General features: G+C 32.2%; 1 protein-coding gene across 1 annotated transcript; it reads right to left on the reverse strand.

The window, feature by feature from the left end:
* Positions 1 to 7,261: 7,261 nt before the first annotated feature.
* Positions 7,262 to 15,113, reverse strand: LOC112294844 (kinesin-like protein KIN-12A). The gene is made up of 19 exons (XM_024545758.3): positions 14,702 to 15,113; positions 13,951 to 14,229; positions 13,634 to 13,777; positions 13,395 to 13,478; positions 13,098 to 13,217; positions 12,937 to 12,996; positions 12,781 to 12,834; positions 12,526 to 12,618; positions 12,318 to 12,413; positions 12,014 to 12,159; positions 11,751 to 11,900; positions 11,487 to 11,616; positions 10,569 to 11,290; positions 10,049 to 10,400; positions 9,728 to 9,826; positions 9,403 to 9,555; positions 8,802 to 9,247; positions 8,200 to 8,572; positions 7,262 to 8,103 (listed from the first exon to the last, which is right to left on the reverse strand). Exons 1-19 carry the CDS (start codon positions 14,867 to 14,869, stop codon positions 7,699 to 7,701), a joined length of 4,074 nt encoding a protein of 1,357 aa, XP_024401526.1. The 5' UTR covers positions 14,870 to 15,113; the 3' UTR covers positions 7,262 to 7,698.
* Between the last annotated feature and the right edge of the window lie 9,153 nt (positions 15,114 to 24,266).

Genomic DNA, 24,266 nt, shown 5'->3' on the forward strand with positions numbered 1-24,266 from the left:
CCAACTTCAAATATGTTCTTGTATCAAAACCTAAATATCTTCCAATTTCATTGTTTGATTATTACAAAATTTTATATATACTTATAAAACCTAATTAACCAAGCATCATCAAAATTTGAAATATAGATGTGATACCAATTTTATGAACTAGCCAAGAGTGCTAGGCCTTGTTTCATTACATAAATCTCAAGTTTCTAATACAAATCCTAACTTTCAATAATAATTTCTAAGTTTTAACAAATCCTATCAAAATTAGTCATATGTTTTTGAAACAAGCTCCAATCTAGCTTTCAAATTATTAACTCCGAGCTTCAAATGAAACCTTATTTTATCCTAGGTAGTCATTTTAGTGGCTAGAGGTCTGATTTTGACCCTGTCTCACAAACAATCGACCATTGGGTATTAGTCTAACTTATCCAAAGGATTTTTTAGTCCAACTCTATCTTCAACTTAATATTAGTATCAATCATACTAATTATTTAAATTTTTTAATCTATTTTATCAATTTATGGTATTTTTAAAGTAGTAAAAGAGTCTCTACAGGCTAGAAGGTAAAAGTACCAATCAACCTTCAAGCTACTAACTATTAAGATAAAAAAATAATCTAAGAGATTTTTGTAAAAGTCATGTTTAAATACCTTAAATTAATGTTGAAGTAAGATAATTAGATATTAATAAGAAATTTAATTTTGATTATAATTTCACTATATAGTTGTATTACATTACAACAATGGTCTCTATTGTAGCTAGATAAATTCGTTTTTTAATATATTATCTTCTTTGACATTTGTACTCCTCATTTTGTAATTGTATCACTTCTTTGGATAATATTGAGTAGAGTGCTTAAATTCTCCATAATATAAGTATAAAACTTCTTAATGGAGATGAGTCTTTTCTTGTTTAGTAAGACACTTAAAACATATTGCATCAAATTACATATTCTTTATTTTTGAATGTATGTATTGACAAGGTATTAGTGTATGCTATTAAATTATAGTAATGTTACGACCTACTTATTCAACTCTTAGATCAAAATTCAAAAAGTCAAATATCTTACTTCATAGCAAAATCAATTATTTGACTCAGTGTTTGAAGATTAAGTAAATTGTGCATTAATTTCTTTACCTCATATCTAATCCATAAAGGAATTGGCTAATCTCCAATAAAATATTACGGATAGATTATCTTATCTTAAAATATAGATCTTATTAGTTGCAACACAAGTTGCATCATGTTTTCCATATATAGATCAAAACTCCGCTAAAAAAGCCTCTAAATTATCTAGTATTAGATCTCATCTTTCAAGAAAAGATGAAAACCACTATAATGCTGAAACTGAAAGAAGTGTACCAATGAATCTAACTTGTGATCCTAGAGTTGGATAGCTTTTGGATTGAAGTTCAATCACAAGTTGTATTTGATTGGTAAATCCTTGAAACTTGGATCTTGTGCCAACAAAATTCTCAAGTAGAACAACTCTTAGTTCTCTAGTACCGAAAGATGTTCCACCTTAGGAGAAATGACATGATTGAGTGTAGATGTTGAAGCAGCTTCAATCATATCTATATCTTCACTTCTTGCCATTCTTGTTATTTCTTGCGGTGGTAAACTGTATTAATTCATTGTAAGCATTAACTCCCTCAATTGAACTTCTATTTAAGCTATTGCACTCTTCATTTCAACAAGCTCTGCTATGATAATACTTAAAAAATAAATGTCTAATATTACTCAAGATAAGCAAAAGAAAGGACTTGAGAACAAAGAAGATACTTAGAAAAATATTAGTTTAAAAGAGAATAAACTATAACTTCTAATATGCTTATGTCTTATCATGAGAAAGGAATAGTCCACTCTTAATCAAGACAAGATAAAGCTCTAATATTGTAAGTATACTCTTGTCAATTTATGGAGGACATGAACTAGAATAAGATGCATAAATCTAGAAAATTTGTATCAAAAGAAAAGTGACAAAATAGTAATAAAATAATATATATATTAAAAAGAAATTGAAATGGCTATTGCCAAAAGAAAAGGAAAGTAGAGACTCTTAAATCTAGATTAGAAGTAAGAAAGAAATTGATAAGAGTGAAGAAGGCTTCACTCTTACTTCTATATATACTATCTAACTAAGAACTATATGGCAATATCCTATAGGACCTCTAATATATGTTGACTTTGTAAGACACATGTCTTAGCTTACAAGGCAAGTGTTCTATACGTCAGCTACTTAATTAGCTTGTTCTTCAAGCTACCAACATATGTAACACATGGCCAACTTGTTGACCACATTTTTAATCTAAAAAGTCAATTATAGATACTTATAAACTCAAAGCAATGTCTATGAAGCTTTTAAGAAGCTTCTATAGAAGATATTATGGAATTAATCTACTTTTATCTACTTTAAACTAATCATATGGATAATTATTGGTTTATATGTATATGTCCATAACATATATATAGCATTTGACCTCCACTCTTATATTTTGTAAGATACTTGATAATTTTTGAAATTTATAAATGACCATCTATCAAGGATATATATTAATTTTAATTATTATTTAGGTAATATAATATATTTTATACTACTCAAGTCGATTTCTTAGAATATATCATTTCAAATAATAGACTTATTATAGATCCTAAGAAAATTCAAACTATTATGGATTAGAAGATCTCAAAAATGGTAAGAGATGTTCAATGTTTTTTGGAATTTGCCAACTACTATTGGATCTTCATCAAAGACTTCTCTCAAATTGTAGCTCTACTTATACTTTTGACTTATAAAGATAAGCTTTAATAGAATCAAGAAGCGGAAGCACCATTGAAGCTTTAAAAATAATCTTTATTTCTGCACCAATTTTGTAACAAGTCGACTTTTCTAAGCTATTTTTTTATAGAAATAGATGCATCAAACTTTGCTTTAAATGCCATATTGTGATAAATGGGAATAGATGATAAAGTCCACTCAATAGATTTTTATTCCAAATTTTTTTCAGTAATCAAAATCAACTACAAGATCTACGACAAAGAACTTTTTACAATCGTGGATTCGTTTCAAGAATGGTGCCATTATCTAGAAGGTGTTGCTAATCCAATTATTATATATATTGATCATAAAAATCTTTAATGTTTTATATCAATATACATTTTGAATTGTTGCTAAGCTCGATAGAACATGTCCTTATCAAAATTCAAATTTAAAATCACTTATCGACCAAAAAAACAATAAGGTTTATCATATGCACTTCTAAAATAATCTTATCTTATATCAAAAGAAAAAAAATTCTGCTTTTGATCAATAACAAATAATTTTCTTGAAGCCAAACTAACTTCATTTTCAAGCAATGAAATTAACACTAATTGTTGATTCAATTTTTATTAATCAAGTTCAATCAAGTATGTCTTCTAATCCTCTTATTTGTTATATTAAGAAAAATACTTTAAAGTTTCATGATACTTCTAAGTTTGAATTTAAGAACAATCTACAATATTTTGAGGGGTGCTTATATGTTCTAAGATGAAGCTTGATTATTTGTTCTTCAAGCTTATCATGACTTTATAGCAATAGGATATTTTGGGTACAATAAGACTTTAGAACTAATATTTAAGGATTTTTAATAATTCCAAATATAAAAGATAGTCAAAGATTTTATACAATCTTGTGATGTTTGTTCAAGATCAAAAACTCCTTGTCATTGATCTTATAGACTTTTTCAACCATTATCTATTTCAAAACAACCATGGTCTTTTGTTTCTATGGATTTTAGCACAGAACTTCTAATCTCAAGTTCTTATGACTCTATGTTTGTGATAGTAGATTATTTCACAAAGATAGCATATTTTGTATCACGTATAAAATCTATCACAAGTGAAGAAACAACCAAGTTTTTTCTTGATAACATCTATCACTATCATGGATTGCCTGAGGATATTATATCATATACGAGAACTCAGTTTGTATTAAGATTTGAAAAAATGCTTTTCAAGATTTTAAAGATGGACATAAAACTATCTTTGGCTTTCCATCCTCAAATCGATGGACAAATAGAGCATATAAATCAAATTTTGGAAGAATATTTTAAGCATATAATCAACTACGAATAAGATGATTGGACAATTCTTTTGTCATTGGTAAAGTTTATTCATAATAATACAATATATTCTTCCATATAACAAATACCTTTCTTTGCTAATTAAAATTATCATCCACAACTTGATGCTTTTGAATTTTTAAAAGATGATAATCCTAAAGCAAAAGATTTGATAAATAATTTATTTGAGTTACACACAACCATGAAGGCATGACTAACAGAGATTCAAGAACAACAAAAGAGCAATGCAGATGCCCATCACAAGGAACAACCTTATTTCTATGTTGGTAATAAGGTATGGTTACTTTGTCATAATATTAAAACTATTTGCCCTTGTGATAAGTTGGATTACCATAGTTTTGGACCATTTTTTATTTGTGAAGAAGTCAATCCAATTGCTTATTGATTACATCTATTGGAGTCTATAAAAATCCATCTCAAATTTCAAGTATCTCTTTTGAAACCATATAAAATAGTGAATATCTTGGAAAGAAGACAAATACCACCACTTCCTATAAAAGTAGATAATAATGAAGAATTTGAGGTCGAAGAAGTCTTAGACTTGAAGCAATGCTAACTTAGGTTGAAATATCTTATTCATTGGTTCAAATATAATATTAATAAATACATATGGGAGGTAGCAAAAAATCTTATAAATATAATAAAGAAAGTTAAAGCTTTTCATCAATGACATCTATTAAAATCAAGTTAAAAATAGTAAATCTTTGCTATAAATGAAACATAATTTGGAAGATATTGTATTTTATCTTCTATCCTTGTTTGTAGTTTCTATATAATTATAGGATTAAAGAGATGGATAATCAGCAGTCAATAGATTCAACTCAAGAACCATCATTTGTTGACATACTAGATGAAACATTACAATTATCACAACCTTGAAGATGACATAAAAGAAATGAAGACCTTCAAGAAAAACATGTTTTTCTTTGAATAGATGGTAAGTTATAATGTGTTTGGTATCATGACTTGAGAAGAGTCTTAATATTTGGTAATTTTATTGGTGATAGAAACGACTTTTGATGGTATTGCAAATGTTTTGTTTGAAAGAAGTTACAAAGGTCTCAACAATAATTAAATAACATGGTGATCTTTCCACCTTGGAATGGAACATTACCGACAGTTGAGATGACCTATCAATTATCTTTGAAAAGAATAAAGATTAATATACATGGCAAATATATATCACCTCATCTTAGATTTTTTCAATATGTGATTATTGCTCCTCATGGAACTTGTCCCTAGAAGAAGAGATAATGTCATAAACATATATTTATTGTAATTGTTATCTAAGTAATATGAATAGGTAGAAGTAAGTAAAAGTAGAATAATTTCATAATGTCTTCTAGAGAAGCTTCCTAAAAGCATCATAGATATTATATTAACTTTACATGTATTTGTAGTTGATTGATAGGTTAGAAACTTCATCAACAAGTTATCACATGCTATCTATATTAGTAGCTTATGGATCATGTTAAATATATGGCACTTATGTAAAAAACTTGTCTTATAAGTTAAGATACATGTTGTGTAAAAACAATATATTTTGGATGTCTTATAGAATGTCACCATATAGCTTTTAGATAAATAGTATATATAGAAGCAAGAGTGAAGCCTTTTTCATTCTTGTCAATTCTTTTCTTGCTTCTAGTCTAGTTTCAAGAGTCTCTAGTTTCAAGAGTCTCTAGTTTCTTTGTCTTTTGACAAACCAATTTTAATTTCTTTTTTAATATATATATTTTCCTATTTTTATTCTATCATATTTCTTTGAAAAAGTCTCACTTATTTATTTGCTTTCATCAAATTCTTGTCTCGGATATTATCTCAAATATAATTAAAGTACATAAAAAATCTTAGATTTTAATTTTATAATCTATTTTTATTTCTATACATATATTATGATCTTTTATATCATATCAATTAATTAAATATATATAATATTATATATATTTTTTAATATTTTTTTGCTTAATTCTTTTAAATTACATTTTATTTTATTTTATTATCTTGATAAAAGATTCTTTTTTGATTAGTTATTTATACAAAAATAATATACATACATTTTTTACAAAATTATCAAGGATATGAATCACAAATAATAAAAACATCAATATATTCCTGTACCATTCAAAAGAATAGATATTTACTCAAAAAATAGTATAGTATTAAACTAAAATGGCTATTGCCAAAGACAAGAAGACTCAAGATTTTGGAAACAAGATTAAAAATAAGAAAGGCATTGATAAAAGTGAAGAAGACTTTATTCTTACTTCTATACATTCTATCTAATTAGAAGCTTAATGGCGACATTCTTTAAGACCTTTGACATGTGTCAAACTTGCTAGTCATGTGTCTAACTTACAAGACAAGTTTCCTACATGTGTTCTACATAGTCAACTTGTACTATAAGCCACCAATATGTGCAATACATGGCTAACTTGTTGGCCAAGTTCCTAGCTTATCTATGATTTGTAAACATATGTAAAGTCAAATTTACATCTACAAAGCTTCTAAAAAGTTTACTACAAGATATTATCAAATCTACATACATTTATCTTCTACCTAATACTTCTTATTTAGTTAATTAAGTATGTCCATTGAATGACTTAAATTCTCTCAACTTATATTGGTTTTATTTTATTTTATTTTAATAGGAATATTTACCATAGAATCTTTTTTGAATTACAAAATGAAGATTTACTTGTTATAAAGATACTTTAAGATGAATCACAAACTACCAAATCATAAAGAATTAAGTGATGTATACTAGAATGATGAAATTAGCTACTAGCCTTTATCTAATCAAAATTGATAAATTGGAGCATTAATGTCTGAGCTTAGTTTAAATTATTTGAATGGAGGAGTTATCAGTAACCTTAAATCTAAGATCCAAACCAAATGGAGTGTCTCAGAATAGATTAATTTCTCTATCATTCATCAAATTCCATCGATAAATGCAAGTCAGTAATGGTTTTGACAGGGAAGAATACCACATGAATTGTAATTTCAACCAATAGATAAAGCAATTGAATGAGTTCTAATCATTGAACTGTGGTTGTATTCAATGCTGAATGCAATATTTCACTTCTAACCATGGATACGGAAGAAGTCAAAAAATTTGGAGGAAAATATATTCAAGTCTGCCACAAAGATTAATTGAAACTAGTAGCTCCAGAAGATTATATACCGAAAATTCAGAATACAAAACTATTGTGCTGCAGCTATTGACACTCAACGGTTTCTTTGAAAGATTGGTTAAGTGAGCGGTATTCTTTCAAAAATGAAATCTAAAGTAGAGTAAAATCTAGAAAAAGGATCAGTTAAATTACAGTCAACTGGGCTGCAGCTGCTGACTAGGGAGGGTTCGATGGATGGAATAGAAACAACCCCACACACTGACGGACCTCATGAGATGATGAGGGGCCATACTAAAGAGATGTAATTTGGGCAAACGAGCTACCCTTTGTGATTCTGTTATACTAACCTTTTATCCTAAACAATCGTACATCTGAGATGATTCTAAAACCGAGGTATTCTATAGATTTGTTCGTATAAGTGTAAGTTGAGTTATTATAGTTACAGAGTGGGTTTAGAGAGGCTCGTCGACAAACTCATCGAAATCTAGATTTTCCAGAAGAAGGCCCCTGTCCTCCAGTTCTCCAGCAATGCTTTCCTCTTCATCATCCTTGGCACAACTCCCGTCTGGCCCACTGTTCCAGCTACTCCGAGGACCAAGTCCAGGAGTAGATAATGACCTGAAAGATAGCATATTGGACTTCGACTCGGTTCGGGCAGTTGTTTCAGGCTCAACCTCCGTAAACTCAAACTTCACCCTCTCAGCCATGACGCACATGGGACACAGCTGTGGCTTCTGCATACGAGTCTCCAGCAAGCTTTGTTGCACTGCAGCTAGTTCAGCCTCATGCTTCCTCTTCAGCTTCTCCATTTCCCTATGAATCCTATTCGCTTCTTGACCGGCCATAGCTGCCGCATCCTGGACAGAACATAAACCCACTGATCAGAACAATGAACAAGAGCCAGAGAAGTGGTTATGACTAGCCTGATATCATTATGGTAGACGAAGTCGTACCTGGGCCATGCACACAGCTTCCTCGGCTTCCTTAAGCCTCACCAACAGCTCCCCAGCAGCCGCTACCGCTTCGACAGTATCTTGAAGCTGCGCTTGCAACGCCGCGGCCTCCTCTTTAGCAGCATCGCGTTCAAGCTCATGGTCTATCCGCATAGCTACGAGTTGCTCAGCTTGACACTCAAACCACCTTGTGTCCGTGGTAGTGACTCCAGCTTTCTTAGCTAACTTCTTTAGGTCTACCAAGCCTTCGCGTATCTTCCGGTTCTTCCCTAGCAAAGAGATGTGCTTCTCTTGAAGCTCAGCATACTGCTCTAACTGCCGTGCGTGCCCTTCCATTGCCATTTGAAGAGCTTCTTGTACCTCTTTGGCACACCTGGCCCCTCAAAACAATGACACAACTAATTACAACCAAATATTGCAAATACCTCATTATATTCTACAGTTGTCAGACTTCTACAGGATTCACGTGGTCGCAATGCAGAAGCTCCAGTCAACAAAACAAAACAAACGAAAAGAAAGCAGGAGTCAACCATCAACCATGCTTTCGGATTCGATGAAAATTCATCATAGAAACTACGTATTCAAGATCTATGAAAACACACCTCTTCTCGCCATCCAGTTCGACCTTCCTCTTCTCTGCAAGTAGCCTATATTTTTCAGACTCAGATTGCATCTCCTCCATCAGCGTGAGCCATTCGAGCTCTCTCTCCTGCCACAATCTACGCTCGATCGCCAACTGATCGGTCTCAGGGGCATCACCCGATTCCAAAGGACAATGAGAAACTGTAGTTCGAAGGCTAAGACCCGCTGCCGATTCACGGATGGCCTTCGAAGTCAAAGAGAGCCGCCGTTGCTTTGCAGGTCCTGGCGTGTCACACTCAAGGTAAGTCTGAAGGTGGTTTCGCAAGTCCATATTCTCCTGCAAAAGGACTTCTCTTTCTCCGAGGTCAAAGAAGGTCTTGTAACGACCCAGTTCATCCAGTAGCCTCTCAAGCTCCATTTTGGAATGAGTAACCTCGGGATGCTTATCGAATTTCTCTTGCAAGGTCTGACACACAAGCACACAGACCTGCTGTAAGCACATTGTACGCGTAAGGCATTCAAGCAGTCACAAGAAATACGATCACGGCCACAACACTCTTGTTCTAGGCTTCGAGGCAGTGGATATACGCGACTGCAGGTCAGCAATTTGACAGTAATTACCTTATGTTCATGAAGAAGCGCTGCCCATTCTTCGCTTAGAAAGGTTTCACGAGGAAGTACACCGGCCATGAGGGCTTCCAACCGAACGATTTTCTCTTCTCGGCTTTGCTGGATAACTGCATTGCATTCCCTTTCGTGCTTATAATGACGTACCTACAGTACAGTTAGACATTACTTGCCAGGTAACAAGAGGCGAATAAACCATCAAATAAAAACGAGTATCTGAACGTGGGACGCGAAGTAATATGTTGAGATAGAACACAAATCATCATGAAATGTACGCAGCAGTACCCGCACAAGCATAGAGATGAGTTCAGAGCTGTACCAGACGATTGAGCTGTTCTATCTCGGAAGCTTGCTGAGTCAAAACCTCTTCAGCTTCTCTTTCCCTCCTAATCGAGCCGGCGAGCAAAGCCTCGATCGCCTGCATTCATAGTTGGACCCAGGAGTTCAGTGAGAACTGATTGCAGCACTCAAAAATTTTGATTCAAGAATGGTCCGCAGAGGGATGTCCTTCCCATACGACCTTGCATGCATGAAAAGTGGGGACACCAAGAAAGCCTAGAAGAGCGTGTGAAATATCGAAGAAACACTGAATTCAGATTACGTAAGTGTGCTAAGTTATTCAAGAGGAATGTTCGCGTACCTGTGCATACTCAGGTTTACGAGGAGTAAGGACCTTGTTCTCCGACTTACTGTCGCCTGACATCTCAAGAGAGCTGTCAGGAGAATCTGGCAACATAGTCTTACAACCAATCTCGAGAAAGGCAGCCAACTCGGCGCTCTTTGAGAGCGCCTTAGGAGGAGATACTTGAACTCCCGCCTCCAGAGACAGGGGTTTCTTGTTCGGATTCGGGATTTGGAAGGAGGATCTCACACCTGCCATAGAAGAGCGCAGCTGGCATTTGGAGCAAATACTGGCCATCCCTACTGGCTCCTTCTCTGGTTCCCGGAGACTTTTCGGGTCACTTTGAAAGGAGAATCGGATATTTGTAGACCTGCAGTACAGAAGTTCCGAATGGTTAGAGATTCAGAACATGTTGCGCAAGCCCAAAACCTTTTCAGTTTAATGGAAATATAACAAGGACTAGCTTTCTACATGCGGATTACGCTAAATAGAAGAAATGCATGAACTTTTGCTTCTAAAAACGGCATTACTCTCTTACCTTCGCAAAGAGCTCTTCTGATGAAGATCAAGAATTTGGAGGCCTTTTTGGAGACTCGCAGCCAGGCGATCTCTTGGTGACGGAGAAGGCATGGACATGGAGTTGCGAAGAACGGTTTTGACATCTGGAATAGCTTCAGCACCAAAATCTACGACATCTTCGTTCTCAGCGAGGGGAATAAGACCAAACTTCATCCCATTTCCTGATGCTTTCTTAATTCCCTTTGGAGAATTACTTTCTAGTGGCATGTTAAGATCAGATGACTTACTGGAAGGTGCGTCGGGAACGTCCAGCGCTAGAAGATTGCCGTTGGCGTTATTAACAACGCCAGTGGTTGGGGATTCAATGCTAGGTGTATCCTCCACCGCTTTGCCTAACGCAAGGGTCCTGATATTCTGGTCATTCCCCTCCTCACTGCCGGAACTCTTCACCTTACAAGAATCCCGCAATTTGGGAGACCCAAGTTCCATGTCTGTGGACTGGGATACGCCAGTTCCTTGGGAGAGACGAACTGCCATCGCGTTTAAAGTAGTTTCCATGTCATCGTCTAGTTCCATATCATCATCATCATTGTCATCGTTCAGAAGCAGTGGGGCTTTCATTGGGTGACCCAAGCTGAGCCTCAGAAGGTTGTAACTTCTGCGGGCGTTCCAGCCAGTGGAATACCCACTCCCATCAGCAGCTTCCGCACCACTATTTGATTTCATCCTTGTCAACTCATCCTGCACTCAGGAAAATCCATGGGGTCAGGATATCAAGTCCACGTCACAGGTTGAGACCTCACGCTCGAGCCAGAGCACCACTGTTGATAATATCCAGAGTTCATTGCGACGCATAGTTGTCAGTTCTTTTTCCAGAAACAAAACCGACGACAGACTGCAGTATTTAGAAACTATGGCAGCTAGGACCAAGAGAAACCTTAAGCTGCCGGATTTGCTCGCGTAGAAGATTGACATCGTTGGCTTTCTCTTCATTGATAACTGCCTTGTTCCGGATGACCTTCGCTCTCTGAGCGAATCTTAGTGTACCCAGAGTCTCATTTTTGCAGCTGCAACGTGGAAGTCAGCGTTTGAAGGTCTAGTTAGTCGAGTCCAAGCACTAACAACGGGAGTGAGAACGAAGAAAACGATACCACAAAATCCTTCAAGCGAACGAGGCAAAGAGGCTTTGATGTGGGCATACCTGCTTGCTGGAGATACAGCACAAATCATAGCCAGTTTCGCGTTCCCACCTAGAGACTCTTGCAACAGAAATGTCAAACGAGAATCTCGGTATGGTATGTGACGATGTTTTCCAGACTGTGCAACTTCGGCCAGAATGTTTATCACATTACTGCAAAACCAGTTGAATCAGTTAGTGTTGGACCTAGCAACATAGTAGTGCACAGTTCAGGACAAATACGATCTCAGAATTCAATGTCGGAAATGTTAAGTGAGGAGAGCTACCCTAGCTGCGAAAGAGACTTGTTAATGTTTCCGGCCTCTTTCAGTCGCTCGCCGGCAGAACCTGTCTGTTTCTGTCTCTCTGACCCTGCCAAATCTACAAGATTTAATTTACTGCTCCTAACGCTGCTTATGCCCTCGCCCTCACTCTGCAGATCAACAGTGTGTTCGTCACCAGTTAATTGCTGCGACAATGGCATTGTAGCAATCGGCTCATATAACTACGCCGTGTGGTACGTAGAGCGAAATGAAATCAATAAGTGAAATGAAATCCAGATGTCCAGGCTATAGAGCGTGGAACAGACACCTTAGATCGAGATTCTATCACGCAGGTGAAGACAGAATGAGATCGCGAACTTTCACTGTTCATTGTTGTTGCACCTACCCTCCGGTTCGCCAGGCCCTGTTCATACGAAGTACCCATGTCACTCATTTGGTCGAAACCTGATATCCTTAGAATCCAAAACACTACGGCAGTTCCTTCAGCAGGAGAAGTCACTGAAAGAGAACTGTACCTTGATAAGAATGCGAGTCACGTCTTGAACTGATGAGACAAATTCTTCACTGAGATTATCGACATAAACACCTGATTTTGTGTCTTCTCTAATCTGTACTTATACATGAACCCACCAACGTAGAGTTACGATTATAGTGAGGATTCCTTTCCCCTGCAGGCGACCCGATACGAAAATTCATTACTTCCAATTTCAATTGTGAATTACTTAAAACTGTGGTTTCCGTCAACATTGACAAAATGGAATAGAGGATACCATGAGATTCTTCAAAGAAGGTTCCAACAGATCAGTTATCTGTTCATTGTAGATCTGCAAAGATGAACACAACGATAGTCATATTCGGGATCTTTTTCAACATGTTCCTTTAAAGTGCATTACACCCCGATTGCCTCCATGTGTGGAACCCATTACCTCCAAGAAGGAGCATCGACACTGATACACAAGCTGTTTGTCGGCATTTATCCTCTCTTCCTGAAAATTCACAATGTACGATTAGAACCACCACATGGATAGTCAATCCAATCGTCAAATGCATGCAAAGCCTCTGACTTGAAAGGAAGTAGTTTACACACTTCATCAATACGAGCGAATAGTTTCTCAAAAACTCGAGGAGTAAGGCCTCGGCCTTCCGAAGGGAAGTCTTCTGATTCTGACATCACGCCCCACATAGTGTGTGTTTTTCCACTGCCCGTCTGTCAACGGCAGCATCCAGCGGATTAGGACTCGAACGTCTCCAGTATCTAAAGCATTCAGTAATTTGAACAAAACTCATTGTGACGAAGAGTCATTGCATACGCGACGTTGAGGATTTAGCCAACTCCCCGTAACATGCGGTTCAAGGATAGATGAATTCTGAAGGAACACGATACCTGCCCATACGCAAAGATAGAGCTGTTAAAGCCTGCGAGACAATTCTCCACCATAGGTAGACCCACCATATGGAAGACAGCTTCCTGCAAGAGCATTTCAGTGTTAAGTCAGTCAGACATGAAGTTACCCCAGAGAATGCGATAATTCTGCAAAAAATCGTCCTCATGCCACAATTATTGAGTTCCGCATCTTGTGGATGACATGCAGTGAATTACTAGTGAGGGAAACAGAAAATTACTTGCGACGCATCCTCTCCAGCCACTGCATCATATGTGAACAGCTGATCGGCCAGCGAAACACCAGTGGCCGATAATCGGTGCACGACTTGCTCAGCCTCCTCTGCCTCTTCCTTCTTGTTCAAAGGCCTCACTCTAACAATTACCTGTACTCTCCCACCGTGTGAGAGAGAATCAAAGTGGCACAGAAAACTGTTAAATCCGCACGGTGGCGTAAGCTTCAAATCACAAAATGTCGAAGAAGCCTCTGGCGTATATCCTACATCCGGCGCTCACAACCATGACTAGAAGACGGTGACTTCTCAAATCCAGCACGCACCTTGACACCCGTGTCAGCTGAGGATGTTTCGGAGGCCGCGGTGGCGTTGTCTGTGTGCATGTCCCAATTAATTTTTCGTTTGATATTGCCACCCTGATCATGGCCGTGGCTCTTATCGTTAAATTGGGTGGGACCACAACCGTTTCGAGCAGGGGAAGGCCTGGGAGGTTTTGGTGGAAGAGCTGGGCTGTTGTTGTTGCAAGCAAACATTTCCTTAGAGCTTTTCGACGCCTTCGACATCCCAGCCTTGCATTGGACCGGCGACATCCCCTCAGCTGCCTGAAATTTATACGTTGTTATTCAAGTCAGCCCTTACACAAGGCACTGACTTTAGTGCGTCAACTCGTCGCAGGTACACTCACTCATTAAGTACCTCTATTTGGCTCTTCTAGGATATTTTCCGGGATTCGAAAGAGACATACCCTACGTAGTTGAATAACTCAATAAAATTAGGGTGGATGCCCTACAGACTAACCAAATTACTCGCAAATCCGTACAATAGAACTGAAAATATGTGAAAATATATCTAGGTCCCAAGATCGCGAGTAGAATTCCGTTCAGCATAAATTTCTCAATTGAACTGAGGAAAGCGAAATACTAAACTGCGATTCCATGAACAATCAGCGATCACAACGTATCGATGAAAGACTGAGCCACTACCAAAGACCTTCAGTACATTTTTAAACAGTGGCCGCACGAATGCGCCCGAAACAAAGACCTTACTAATGAGAGCCGCATCAACAAGACTTACATGGGCGTTGCTATCTGGAGGAACGTTCTCGCTATTGTTACGAGGCTTTCGCCCAGGGCTCGCACTCTTCGACCTGTACGGCCCCACATTGAAGGGTTCCTTCTCTTTCACCAACGCATCCCCGCCCCCTCGAGGACTGCTTCTCGCCCGGCTCAAAATCCCCTTCATGTCGCCTCCTCTCTCACTTCCTCTCCCTCTCCTCCTGTATCACTGCTCTTCTACTTCCTGATTAAAACACCGACGCCTCTCCTCTAATCCCCTCTCTCACGCGATAAACCCGCACCAATATCTCTTCTCTTGCCCCATACTCCGCAACCCCTCAGCCTCTTCACGAAAATCACCTACCGAGAAACACAGCACGACGCGAGCAAACAAGAACAGTCTCACAAACTGCATAACCTTAAGAATTGCCGCCCGAAATTGCGGACACTGAAGCTACAAGTAGCGAGGGAGAGCATTAATTGGCTACAAGGTTGTAGCATCGTAATGAATGCCTGGAGAACAAAAGAGTGAGTGAGAATGGGCGAGAGGGGAGCCGGAATTGGCTGAAAATCTGCAGCGCAGAGTGTGACCGGGGCACACACTAGAGAGCCGTTACTGTCTGCCTTGGAAGGGGCGAGCGTGTTTTTTGAATTTTAAACGGCTCCAATGACCACTTGGACTGATTCCTCGGTTTCCGGCCAAAACCGTTCCCCACGGCGCGGGAATGAGTCCCGCTCAGTTAACGGACGAAGACCTGGTAGTTCATCCAAAGAGCAAGACGAGTGATTTTTCATCCATCTTACTTCCAATTACAGAGCGTTTCATGCAACGATATTGAATGCACCATTACGTGCAAATCCGTTTTAACAAAACTCTACAGGGATCAATCATGTCATGTGTACGGAAAAACAAATTGATCAAATCTAAATGTGATGACCATGTGATCGCACACATTGAGTCATTCACGTATCGCAACTACTGAATAAATGTTGTAATGTGTCAAGAGGTGTAAAAATGAAAATAAGATCATAATTTCTTTTTATGAAATTAAAATTATATGTCAAATTTTTTTTCATGTCAAATAAAATAATTATTTAATTATAAAAATATATATAAATATACATGCTAAATGTATTCATTTTAAGAAGAAATAATTATGTTTAATTTTTATTTTAAAAAACTGATTGCTAAATTGTAGATCAAAAATCATACTAGTATTACTATTTATAGAGTAAAAACCTTAGACACAAAAATGATTTTTTTATTTTTTTATTTGGATTATTGTAAGTGTTAAAAGTAGTATTTACCACATGCATTTACAGGATTATAAAATATATAATTAATTCGTAGTTATTATATGTACATAACTTATATCGATTAAAAAACTCTTTAGTATATTTTAAAATCTTAATGTTTGTACTAAAATTCAATCAATTATTTATCAAACAATTTTTTTATAAAAGGGATATATTTAATATTAGTTATTAAGATAAACACTACAATATAGCACTAAATTAATTAGAGTGTTGCCACTTAAAAATACTATTTTTATTTTGTATTATTTTTAACTTAAAAAAATGAGATAAACAACCATTATCAAATATTCTCTTAAGGGAATGATGTGTAATAATTGTGTACTAAAAAAATACTAATAAGAATCTATTAACGAGAATTTAGATTAATTAATAATTTGAATTTGATTCTTTGTATTTTCAATTTGTTTTCAATTTCTGTTTGTTTGTTTTCTTTATTCTTTTTGTATCTCCTTTTCCTTTAGCATTAAGGTTTTTACTACTTTCAGATATATTTCTTCTACAAGTCTGTTATATTTTTTTATTTTTTTTTGATAAAATTTCCATCATTTTTGTTATTTTTTTATATCTTTTTGTCTAATTTTTAAACTAATGTCTTGAAAATGTTTCTTTTTCAAATTTTTTCATTTAAAGCTTAGAAAGATATACATTTTCATTGACTTGATGTAGGATTTTATTTTTTTATTTTTATTTTAACAATTCTGCATCTTTAATTTTAATTTCACCTTTTTTTTAACTTCAAAGTTTTTTTTTTCACTCCTTTAACTTCTTTTCAAATTTTTGGTTGAGATTAATTTTTTTTAAATAAGAATTTATTTTTTAAAATTAATAATAGATTAAGAGAAATTTTGATTTTTCTAATAGGATTTTATTAATATTAATAAATTATAAAATCAAATTTATATTTTTTTAGTCCCTTAAAAGGTTTATGTATATATATATATATATATATATAATTAAATCGTGACTAGAAAATATTATAGAAAAGTTATCTTGAAGAATAACATTAGTAGGATTTTGAAGAATGACAAAATCTTGAATTTAGAACCAACAAATCTTGATCCATTTAATCTAAATGTTATTCTCATCTAGTTTCCATTAAGTTTAATATATTGTTGAAGATTGCATCTAGCTCTTATTTAAAGCTTGATTGACCCTCATGTACCAATTTGATTAAGTGTTTGCATTTTAATATTTTTCAAAATTAAATGTGAAATTAGTAATGTAAATAATGTCATGATTATATTGTATTATGGATCACATTGTCAAGTATCTTAGATAATAATATTGACATTGTGAACATTATTGTGTAGTAATACAACCATTAGGTGTAAAAAGAAAGAAAGTATTTTATTACAGAAGAACCTAATTAAAAATAAAAATAAGTTTACAAATTTGAGGATTTTATGAGTTTTATAGCATATTTATAAGAAAAAGTATGGCAATTTATTGTTTTGCTTGTTGTGAATGCATATAAGAAATTTTAGGTTAATCAATTGATTAGATTAAAGGATATAAAAGTTTTGTGGATTATAGTCTCAAAAATTGGGATTTAAAGGACTAGTGAGGATTTTTAAGATATCTATCAATTTGCTAATTGGATTGAAATACAATTTTTTTTAAAGGTAGTTAGTTTGACTTCCAACAATTGTGCAAAGTTTGGAATGAATTGAGTGGTGAAATTAAGAGATTGTGGTTCAAGAATATCTACATCAAGGTTAAAAAAGAAGGCGATTTGACACTTGAGTGGAATTTAGAGATTATCTATATGTATATTATAATATATGTAATCTTCTTCAAATTTTTTGTGCTTGTTTTTAACTTAGTTGTTGCAAAGATTATAAATTTTGAGTCAAAATCAACAATTCGAGCATTAGTTATTAAATTTTCAATCCATTGCAGGTTCTATTAAGAATTTGTTAAAGATTTAGGATTCAATCAAAGATTGATTAAGATCTAATCTTTGATTAAGATTTTTTTAGGATTTGATTTAGAATATGGTTATAGTTTAGGATTTTTTTAATATTTTTTTAATATTTGATTAGAATTTAGGATTTATCTATAGTTTTATTAATATTTGATTAGGATTTGTTTAGGACTTGTTTAGAATTTAGGATTTTATTAGGATTTGATCTAAGGTTTAAGTTTGATTAGGATTTCATTAGGATTTAGGATTTTATTAAGATTTGGTCTAAGATTAGATTTAGGATTGGAATTTAGGATTTGATTAGAGTTTGATTAGAATTTAATTAGGATTTGATTTAAGATTTTATTAGAATTTATTGAGGATTGTATTAGGATTTGATTAAGATTCAATTAAGATTCTATTTTAATATTTTAAAATATTTTTTAAAGATTTTATTTATTATATGTATTTTATTAAGGTTAATATATAATTTCTTTATATTTCTCTTGTAAGTTCTTGAGACTTTTTTTGGATTTAATTAAAGATTGATTAGCATTTTTATAATTTGATTAAAGTTTGTGTAGGATTCTATTAAAGTTTTTAGGATCATTTTGTTGTAAGTACTATTTTTTTTTCCACAACTGAGTATCTAGTACATTTTCAAGTAGATTTCACATAATATGACAATATTTATGCTTCCAATAATTAAGACGATAGATGTCAACTTTGGAAGCACTTGGTTGATAATTTAGTTCCTATTATTTCCATGATATTTATCAAAGATATAGAGCATAAAAAAATCATAATTTTATAATAGATTACTATAAATAAACAAAAATAATTTTTAGAATTACTTCCAAGCTTGCTTTTTCTTATTGGACTCTTTCAAATGAAGTAGGTTATTAAATTATTTATCATGGAGAAAGAATATAGATTTTAGTAAGGTTAGACAAATTTAATTTGATTTTTTTTTTTTTTTTTTTTTTTTTCTTAAGGAATACCAAATTCAAGAATATTAGATAATAAGAGACATAACTATTTCTGATTATTTTTTTCTTGAGTTTACTCTTATACTTCAAAATTTAAAATTTAGATCATCTAAATTTAAAATATATATTATTTCGAATGATCTTGAGGTTTTGCAACATAATAAGAAGTTTTGGTCTCACTATAATAGCACATAAGCTTTTATTCATTAAATACAAATAATTTAAAGATTCTATAAGATCTTTTTATAAAAATAAGCATTTCTAAGATTTAAGCAATGTATCAAATTATAAGAACAAATATAAGAAGTGTAAATTGTTCTTTAAGCCAATCGACAAGAAATTAGCCTTCAAGCTTAGTTTAAAAATTTACAAGTCTTCTTCAACTAAATTACAGACTATACATAAGAACAAATATCAATACAACCTTAGAATAGATGGAAACAACATAGTGATAGTTTTGATAAAGTATTTTATACAATGTTCAAAAATTATATTCCTAAATCCATTATCACTAAACTCTAAAATTTTGAAGATAAAATTTTAAAAGACCTTTAAGATTTGAAATTTTTTTATTTCAAATTTATTCCAATTCTTACAAAATAAATGTAAAAAATCTCTAAAAATCTAAGGATATTGCATTTGCCATGCTTATTGATATTCTTTTCAAAATCACAAAGCATATGAATAAGGACTTATTTTAACTTTTTAGTAAGTATGAATTAGAAGAAGTTATTAATAACACATAAAAAAAAGACACCAAAATCAAAAAGAGTAGATATTAAAGTCTTCTAAACATTCTAACATATCAATGGTAATGATTATATTTCTATAATTAATCATACTTTAGTTACTACCATTTTCTATCTTACATTATTAGAGAACATGTTATCTCCTTGCTCAAAAAAAATAACAAAACAAAATTAGGTAGCTAGAGGTCCATAGTATTATTAAAAATCTCTTATAAAATCTATACTAAATTTATTCAAAGACAACTCTAAAGAATTTTTAAGGAAGTTACTAACCATAATCAAATTTCTTTTCTCTTATTGATATTTATATTAGATAATATTTTAGTTATCCAAAAGACTATAAATTAGGCTAATTTCCAAACAACGTAAAATTATTTTTACTATTTTATTTTTCTTTTAAAATTTTATTTTTCTTATTTTTGACGACTTCTTTCTTTATTTGATTAAAATTAATTTTCTTAGTATAAGTATAGTTGTAAGTATTATTAAAACTTTTACAAACTATTTTCTTATAAAAAGAGGTGTAACACAAGGTTGCCTTTTGGCACTGTATCTTTTCATCTTAGTTGATAAAATTCTTAATGTTTCTATTCAAAATACTATCTAAGAACAACATATATCAAATATCTCTCTTCCATGGAGTCCCTATTAATAAGTCATTAGTCAATATTCTAATAACTTTAAAATTATGATTTATAGATGAAATTTTATATTTTTTAATTAATTAAATTTATTAAGAAATTTAGCCTAAAGTGAGGTCTTCAAATAAACTAATTCAAATTTACAACTTATTAGTAATTCAAAAAAATTAATTTATTTTCTTAGCTAAACCAATTTAAATAGATATAGGTATTTAATACTTATATTAAGAAACTTATTGAGACCTCTTTTGGTATTATTTAGATCAAACATAAGATCCAACAATTTTTGGTCAATAGAATGATAAAAAAAATTAGAACATTGGTATTCCGCCAAAATCAACATTACATATTGAGCCATCATTATATGTAAGATTTTACTTTCTTCCTTGTATTTCTTTGTAGTCATATAGATAGACTTTTAAAAGGCTATTTATAAAATTAAATCAATAATTAAGAATTACTCGTGAATTAATATAATTCTTTAACACAATCCAAACTAATTTAGGTTGTTTATTCCAAAGCTCATATAGAAGATGGTCTTAGCATTATCAATCAAAAAGCTTCTACCAAAGCTCTCTTGTGCAAATAGGTATTACTAACTCTTTACCAAAACCAAGCAAAAATCTAATAATATTTTAGATATTACATTATGAATGTTAAACTTATGGCTTTTATAAATTAGACAAAAAGTTTAGTATGGTCATTCATTCCATATCACAAATAGAATGTTGGGTCTAAAACTTGGAATAAAATTGTAACAATTTGATTGCATATATATAAGTTTTATTGGCTCAATTCTTAGTCTATATTTCATAATATGTGGAACCATTTTTTTTTAAAAGAAATCCTCAATTTTCTTTCATTGATATTTATTTATAATCCCATTAAGGTTCAATTACGTACTTAAATAGTCTTTATTAGAATATAATTTCTTCAAATAGCCAATATCACCACTTGTCACATTTTCTACTTAATGGTGCTATTTGGAACCTTTTTCAAATTTGTTTTTCAATCTCGTTTTAAAATATACTTCAATATAGCAACGTCCTTTTAAAATCCAATAAATAGATATATTTTCACAAAATGAGATCTAATATTATTTCTAAAGTAATATTCTAATTTCCATCAAAAGAGGATGGAATAAAAGGAAATAAGTGGTTTGTCTTACTTTGTTCTTTAGATATAAAGTTGTTTTGTTTAGACATTCAATCAAGAAGCTTATACTTTGACATAGAATTGTTACTTTAGCAAGCCTTAGTAGACAACATCAATCTCATGAAAGACTTCTTAAAAATTAATAGAATTTTTTTAAACACTAAATCAATTTTAAAAAAATAAAAAATAAAAAACCTTTTGGAATTGATTTCTTCTATGGTATAGTCAATGACTTAACTTCTAATTCTTTATTTTATTTTTATATTACCAGTGAAGAAATCATGAAATACTCTAATAAAATTGACAAAAAGTTATTACAAACTAATAGTGCTACTATCTATCTTGTGGCAGAAAAATAGGATTCATTCTTGGATCTAAAGTTTTTGTTTAATTAAAAAAAATACTTAATCTAATCTTTATTTTTGTAAAGAAAATATATTTATTTGGCTTATTTGGCACAAACATGTTGAAATCAAAACTTGGAGGGATAAAATTAATGCTCATATTGATGGTCATTATAATGTGGATCAATTTTGAAAGTCCAAATCTATTTTCTATCAATCTTGAGATTGTCATCAAGCATGTCGTATTGAGAGGTAGGCTAGATCTCTTTTGGACAAATTAAAATTCAATTCTTGGAATTAGGATCCTTGCAAAGCCTTCATTTGATAACAAGTAATATTTATAGAACTTGTTTTATCTAAATTTAAATATTTTTGGAAGATCCATTTGATAATAAGAATTTTTTATTTATAAACTATCTAAATCTAATTCTTCAAGTTTTTCTTTTAAAATAAAGTATGGAGTATATTCCACAGTAGAAGCATAGTTTAGCAAATTCTTATTGAATGTAGACAAATCTTTTGGAAATTTGTCAAAATTCAACAAGCAAAGCATTTGCAACTAGAACCATTCTTTCTTAAGAGATGGAATAGTTATTGGATGGTTAATGGCACTCTTTGTTCTAGACGTGATTTAGTTATCAATTAAAACTCTAAAATACTCCAACATGGAATAATCATACATAACAATGTAGACAAGCTTGCCTTAAAAATTGCTCAACATTTGTAGTACATTTAACTCCACCTTTAGATATAAAGAGTTAAGTAGTTTGTTGTGACTTTTATACTTTATTAATACATCAAGTACACCCTATTAATATAAAAAATATTTTAAAATAAAATAAAATAGAACTAAAGTAATTAAAATATTATACCTCAAAGTAAGGAACTCTATAAGTGTAGAATTTATTGCTATTAAGCTATACAAAAACTTTCAAACTAGTTGAATGTAGGTTTTTTGAGATATGATATCATAGAATTAGTCTCTGGGTGCCTATAAAATGGTGTTCTAAATATTGCCTTGGTTTTTGTAAGACATTTCAAGATGAATAAAGAATTTACAATTCAAAAGTATTGGTAGCAGTTAAAAGTATGATCTTATTTCTTATAAAAATTCAGCACATATTAATTGAAAGTTATGGGAAAAAAAAATTAAGTTTAAGAATAAAAGTTTAGCTTGAAAGAATTAAATGCAACTTTGTCAAGTGAATTTCTATAAATCTTTCCCAATTTGATTGTAAAGAGAGACTTTAGGTGAATCCAAAACAAAATCTTGCCACAATAATATATTGTCTAACAGAATATCCATGTGATTATTATTATTTTTGTGTACTTGGTTTCTGATTTTGCTTTCAATTTTTTTTAAAAATAAAAATGAATATCTTTATTAAATCAAAGAATAAAATATTATACAAATGAAAGTTATGCTTTCAAATATTGTGGCATGATATATTTACACATAAAAAGTTTGAATCTAATGTAATACTTATGTTAAACATGTGCTGTGTTTTTATAAATAATAAATAGAACTAAAACATTAATAATTATTATATTAGATTTCAAAACTTTACAATGATTTCAAAATTGATTCAAACATTCAATGACTATACTTGAGTTATAAAAATAACTTTCATACTTAAAGTTGGTTTTATTTATTTATTTATTTTTAAGGTTTATAATACAACAGCAGAAACTTATACCATTGACAACTAAAATCTTTGTTTTGAACTCTACAAAATATCTTCCAATTAACACATCTTTCAGTATCAATTTTGAATTGGACATTGAACAATGATAAAGGTTGTTTATGTCACTATTACTAGCAACTTTTTTTTTTGCTATAAGGGACAAAAATAATTATTGTAAAATCTATCTGGTTTTGTCTTTGGAACAATTTTTGTTCATCTTTTTGCTTTGGGTGCATTTTTTTGCACGTATGTGTGACTGTCTTATCATTACAAAAAACACGTTTCCAAAGAGTATGTATAAAAAGACGTTTTTTTATTTTTTTATTTTTTTATAATAATAAGTATGCATGTATACATACATACATATATATAGATAGATAGATATATGTATGTGAAAGCAAGGGAGAGAGAACATGGTTTGTTTTTTATTATTTTATTTTATTTATTTAACATAATTATAACTTCTTTAACACTTTACCAATTAAAAATTATAATCATTATATTACCAAATATTTTAGATATAAGAAAATATAAAATGTAAAGTGAAAATTACATCTTTAATATGCAATGATATTTTATGATAAGTTACTTCAAATAGCTGTATGTTTTGAATTGTTGTTCCGAGATGTGCTACAGTTATTCAAGTTTAAAACTTTGAAAATAATTATTGTTTATTTTCGAAAGTAGTTCAATAATGTGCATGTTTAAACTTTTTTTCCTCTGGAGGTTGACTCTCAGCCACAACAAGGATGTTCCCACGGTTTTAGAGACCGTTGCCTTCCGCCGCTGATGGCACCCACT

Source organism: Physcomitrium patens, chromosome 17 (genome assembly GCF_059467195.1).
Source record: "Physcomitrium patens ecotype Gransden chromosome 17, ASM5946719v1, whole genome shotgun sequence".
NCBI classification, from domain to species: Eukaryota; Viridiplantae; Streptophyta; class Bryopsida; order Funariales; family Funariaceae; genus Physcomitrium; species Physcomitrium patens.